Here is a 5,357-nt window from a genome sequence, read left to right as displayed (position 1 = left end):
TTAATTACCTTGGAGGGGGGTTACAGAGAAAAAAAAGTCAATATTGTTAGATGGTACTAAGCTCTGTAATTAAAACAGAAGATAATATAATATTACATAGGATTTTGGAAGCTAGAGGTTTGGGCGAATAAGTGGAAAATTAAGTTAAATGTAAGGTTATGCAATTGGGCCAATAAAAACAAATTTTACAGTTGTTAAATTTGTCCATTGAAATGGACTTGGGGATATTTATGGATAGTAAATTTAACCTTAGTAACCAGTGCCAGGCAGCTGCTGTCGAGACAAATAAAATTATGGGATTTATCAAATGAAGCAAGATGCACAGCAAGAACATGGTTTTGCCTCTATATAAACCATTAGTTAGCCCACACATGGAATATTGCTGGGGTTTTCAAAAGCCAAACTTGTTGCGACCTCCAGATGGCTGGGCTGGCTTCGTGTCTTGAAGAAATTGTCACTATGAGGACGTGAGTCCTTCAAGGGTGTAATAGCCCTAATGACGATACTATTGGATGGTGTCCTGGTTTGTGATAAAACTTGTCTGAGATACTTTTTAAGAATATTCTTCACATCTCTATTTCTTAATGCATATATAAAAGGGTTAAATACTGGAGTGACAACTGTGTACATGAGAGAATAAAATTTGTCATACTGGTTGCTGTTAGGCCTGAGGTAAATAACAAAGGCTGTGAAGAAAAATAACATGGCAACCATAAGATGAGATGAACACGTGGAGAAAGCTTTATGTTTACCCGAAGAACTTTTTATCTTGGAAACTGTTACAATGATTTTAGTATAGAGCCCAACAATGATCATAAATGGGACAACGGTTCCGATGGTGGCAGCTGTGGTTGTCACTATACTGCTGACGTATGTATCGGAACATGCCAGATTTTGCAGTGGAGCCAAATCACAGAAAAAATGGTTGATCTCATTAGGGCCACAAAAATCTAAAAATAATGTAAAAATGGTAACAATTAAAGAGTTAAATAAGCCAATAAACCAAGGAAGAATGGCCAGTCGTATACAGAGTTTTTGGTTCATAATAACCATATAATGCAACGGCCTGTTAATAGCTAAGTGCCTGTCAAAGGCCATTATGATAATGCAAATACTTTCCACTTGCCCCATGGTAATAAATGAATATATCTGTACAAAGCAACCAATGAAGGATATTTTCTTATCACCTGCCATTAGGTTGGCTAAGAGCTTCGGAATTGGAACAGATACAAACAAGATTTCTTCAGCAGCAAATATACTAATAAAGAAATACATAGGCATGTGGAGGGAATGTTTCACTGTGACCAGTAGAATAATAGTAATATTTCCAGCAATGCAAACAATGTATGTAAATAAGATAACAGTGAAGAGTAAAATCTGATACTGATGGAACTCAGAAAAAGCCAATAGGATAAACTCGGTCACAAAGGTCTTATTGACGTTCTCCATTGTAAATGAAGGTAGCCTGTAAAAACGGAGACATGGTGTATAGTCAACTGATTCAACCGTGTCATTGTCCAGCATTCCAAGATTATAAGGTCCATTTATTTCTAGAAATATTATAGCTTGAATCCAGTCAAAAACAGTACAGTTTTTGCCCACGGGCCTTATCTGGTATGGTAGCTCAGCCGCTTTCAATTGAATGGGGCTGAGCTAAAATATCAGGACCAACTCATCGACAAGAATGGTCCCAGACAACCATTAATAAAGAACCTAACATGACTCAACTGCTTCTGATGTTTTTCATTGATAGTAGGACTACCTGGAGACTTTTTATAGCACGGCTCTCCAATTTTAACTATTGAGCTACAGCTGCAGTTCATAGAAGGACTTTAAGTTGCATGTACTTCTAAGGATTACTGCAATTGAAAAAGTTACTCTACAAAAAGATTCAATGTAGCCCCAGTCTAAAGTGGACACACGACAAATGAAAAGACAAGTACAATTGTTTTCAAAAAACATCCTTAAAGGCGAAATCCAGTTATAATAATCTTCTGAAATGTCACAGGTATATGTGTGAGATGGTGATCTAGGAAAACCACAGTTTTCTAGAAAAGAAGGGTTCTATAGAAGGATTTTTTTACACTTTAGCTTTGCTTAGAGCTTTTTGTTACAATAAATGAGACACAACATTTTCAACAAACTAGTTTTTGAATTGAATGGCTTTTTGCTTAAAATTTTGTGTCAGATTTCTAAGATTAAAATTCTATGTGCGGCACCAATGAAGGCTGGAACGCTCTATAGAAGCATTCCATTCTAGAAATCGATGGTCTGCTCATGTGTATCTTTGACAGATTAGAAAATTATTTTAACGGAAAGTTACCTCAACAGTGGCATCAACAGTGAGATTGAATTTCACCATAAAATTCTGCCGATAAATTTAGTACTTGTTTCTTGACAGAAGACCTGAACAAATCTGACCAACGTTGGCTGCCTGAAGGTATGACAAAACTTGACAAAAAAGAAAATTACATTGGGAAAAACAAACTATCAAGCTGAGAAAGATGCGACTTATCAGGTCTCTGCTTTTAATTCTGACCGTTTTCTGGACAACTTGTTGTTCACAGTTGGTCTGTAAAGGTTGGTGTTTTAAACAACAACTTCGTAGATTAAAAAGACAAATCGATGATCTTTCTTTGCCTTGATCTGTGGCTTGGATTGATGGGATGCAGATCATTGGCATGAACAACTTTTCAAGTACTGCACCCAACAACAACCAAAAATATCCAACACGACAGATCAAGTTTTCCACAGATATCTATTTTCGGTTGGCGATTGTCACGCTCGTTCATGTCACAACAGTCGTCCGAAAATGGTCTAAATTGGTTTTGTTGGTTGTCTACTCTATGGCCAGCTTAAAGCTTGATCCATTTTACAGATGCTTTTTCTAGCTTTGACACTTAAACGCTGTAGTTCTAAAGAACTTACAGAACTATAGATTAATGTAAGTTCAGTAGTGTAGATTAATGTTACTGTACGGCAGTAATATAAATAGTTAAGCATAGATGCAACACTCCTGATGGAAGCCTAAAAAAAACATTAATTGAAAAAAAAAAAGTGAAAAAATGGAATGAAAATATACATATGAAGAATAGTCATATATGTTAAGAGAAGATATAGTATATGTGCTTGTGTCAATTATAGTCCAATTAATCCTGCATGTCTGCTTATACGCTTTCCTCTGCTTTGGTACATGAATGCAGTATATATATATCCTTCTTGTAATGCATCTATTTTAATTTATGTAACACAAGGGAAAACTTGTCCATTGATAGTACTGAAGTCACAGCATGGGATTACTTTGAGTAATTGGTTCACGTTTTATCTGGTTGGAGATTTAACACTATGTGTGTTTAATGTACACATATTATTTAACATCCCATACTACTGCAGAAAATTGTAAGTCACACACTGTAATTATGTATTAAGTTAATCCAAGATGGAGAAGGGCCAGATTGGTTCTTAATAAAACTCTTATATTAAGCCTGTGATGCTACTACAAAATATAAATATGTGCATCTGTAATAGATCATTTAGCACCACCGAGTATTGGCACTGGTCAAGAGAGGCTCAGGGTCTAATAGACTCTGATGAATTTACCAACATAGCCAAATAGTCATGTCAAGTACTTTAATGTAATTTTTAAAAAAAATTGTAGATCAAAGTAAATTTATCTCTTTGAATTTGCCTTAAAAAAAAGACTGTTATAAAGATGGTCTAAAGCGGAGGTGCACAATTTGTGATGCCGTATTGTGTGCCCCTTAACTTTAAAGACACAGACAAGCATGAAAGACAAGGCTGTCAAGAGATCTAGACAAAACTTTTTCTGTAGTCCGCCTATTGCAGGCATGTGGTAGAACTCTGTTTGGTGTGTCTCTTTGTGTCTGTGTCAAGCACGACCACTTCAGGCCGTGTACTGGGTGTGACGGCGTGGGGTGTGGACCCACTGGGCCGTACCGCGTAGCGGGATAGCAGCTGGCCAAACAGCTATAATGCAATGTCTAGAGTTCTGAAAGGGTACCTGAGGAAACTTAGGTGGTAGCGGTGGTTTCAGGCTAAAATGAGGCTCCGACAGTAGACAGACACCCGGCGGGGTGCAACACAATAGATGCAGCAGAGGGCACAATGACCAACTCTTGAAGGCACAGAGGCACGGTAGCACGGGATACAGGGCACAGGAAGCGGGAACAGCAAATACTGGGAACTGGAAAACACTAGGAAACCATTTGCAAGGACAACCTTAAAGTAACACAACAACGCTCAGGCAATGATCGAGAGCGCAGAGCCACTTTTATAGTCCAGAGACACTCTGGGCTAATTGCAGCTATTCTGCAAATGTGCGTACTGGCTCTTTAACGCCATGCACGCGCGGACACGCGCACCCTGTGGGAGACAGTGTCCAGACCTGGAAGTGAGTGTCGGCGTCTCCCAGGAGGGAGATGCCGCTGGGATCTCGCTCATCCATGGCCGCATCCAAGTCAGGACGATGGTCCGCGGCCATAGACGTTACACTGGGCATAAGATAGTGAATAAATAATTCCCCTTTAAAGTGGTATTCCCATCTGAAACATATCACAAGGATATTCCATAAATGTCTGATAGCTGGGGCAGGAATGTAGCTAAAGGCTCATGGGCCCCGGTGCAAAAGTACTTTTTGGGCCCCCCACCCTACTCCGTCTCCTAAGTGACCCAACGACGCAGCACTAGCAGCCAGGGGTGTCACTAAGTTCTTAAAAAATCAGGGGCAATAGCCTCAATACATATTCCCAACCCCCAAAAAATTGTGTGTGTGTGTATGTAGATATGTATATAGGAGACAGCATATCTATAGCACTACGACCCTATAGCTATGGATAGAATTGGATGCATTGTCTCAGCAGACTTTATCACATATGACAGAATTAGATATAGGGCCCAGCTCGTTGACATTGCGTCACAGCGCTGGACCCAGTAAAGGTAAGTATAATAAGTGTTTTGCTTTTTTATGTGTTACAATTTTTTTTTGGGTGTGTAAAGGATCTGGCAGGCACAGCATCTGGGTCAACGCCCATAGATAATCAGTCTGCACCTGCTTCTATGTCTGTGAGACTGACTCCATCTTCCACCACTCAGGGTGGCAGGCTAAGGAGTGGGAGAACCTATCACAGCCTGGCCAGACGGAGTTAGCTCCCGCCCTCTGTCTATTTATACCTGCCTTTCCTGTTCCTCCTTGCTTGTGATTCTTCTCGTTTGGTTTCCTGGCCCTGTTGCAGCTTCTTGTACTATTTGTCCTTGCTTCATATTGACCCCGGCTTGCTGACTACTCTCCTGCTCTGTGTTTGGTACCTCGTACACTCCTGGTTTGACTCGGCTTGTTC

The 5,357-nt window shown here is 39.7% G+C and overlaps 1 protein-coding gene across 1 annotated transcript; it reads right to left on the bottom strand.

Moving 5' to 3' along the window:
• Positions 1–360: 360 nt before the first annotated feature.
• LOC142665086 (olfactory receptor 1G1-like) lies at positions 361–1,524 on the bottom strand. Its single transcript, XM_075844629.1, has one exon. The coding sequence runs from the start codon at positions 1,522–1,524 to the stop codon at positions 361–363; it is 1,164 nt and encodes a 387-aa protein (XP_075700744.1).
• Positions 1,525–5,357: the final 3,833 nt, after the last annotated feature.

Source organism: Rhinoderma darwinii, chromosome 12 (assembly GCF_050947455.1).
Source record: "Rhinoderma darwinii isolate aRhiDar2 chromosome 12, aRhiDar2.hap1, whole genome shotgun sequence".
In the NCBI taxonomy this organism is placed as follows: Eukaryota; Metazoa; Chordata; class Amphibia; order Anura; family Rhinodermatidae; genus Rhinoderma; species Rhinoderma darwinii.
The sequence above is the reverse complement of the archived record's forward strand: the minus strand, read 5'-3'. Positions and strand labels throughout refer to the sequence as shown.

Excerpts from the sequence above, each read along its gene's own strand:
- LOC142665086 (XM_075844629.1), bottom strand. The coding sequence starts at position 1,524 with ATGCTGGACAATGACACGGTTGAATCAGTTGACTATACACCATGTCTC.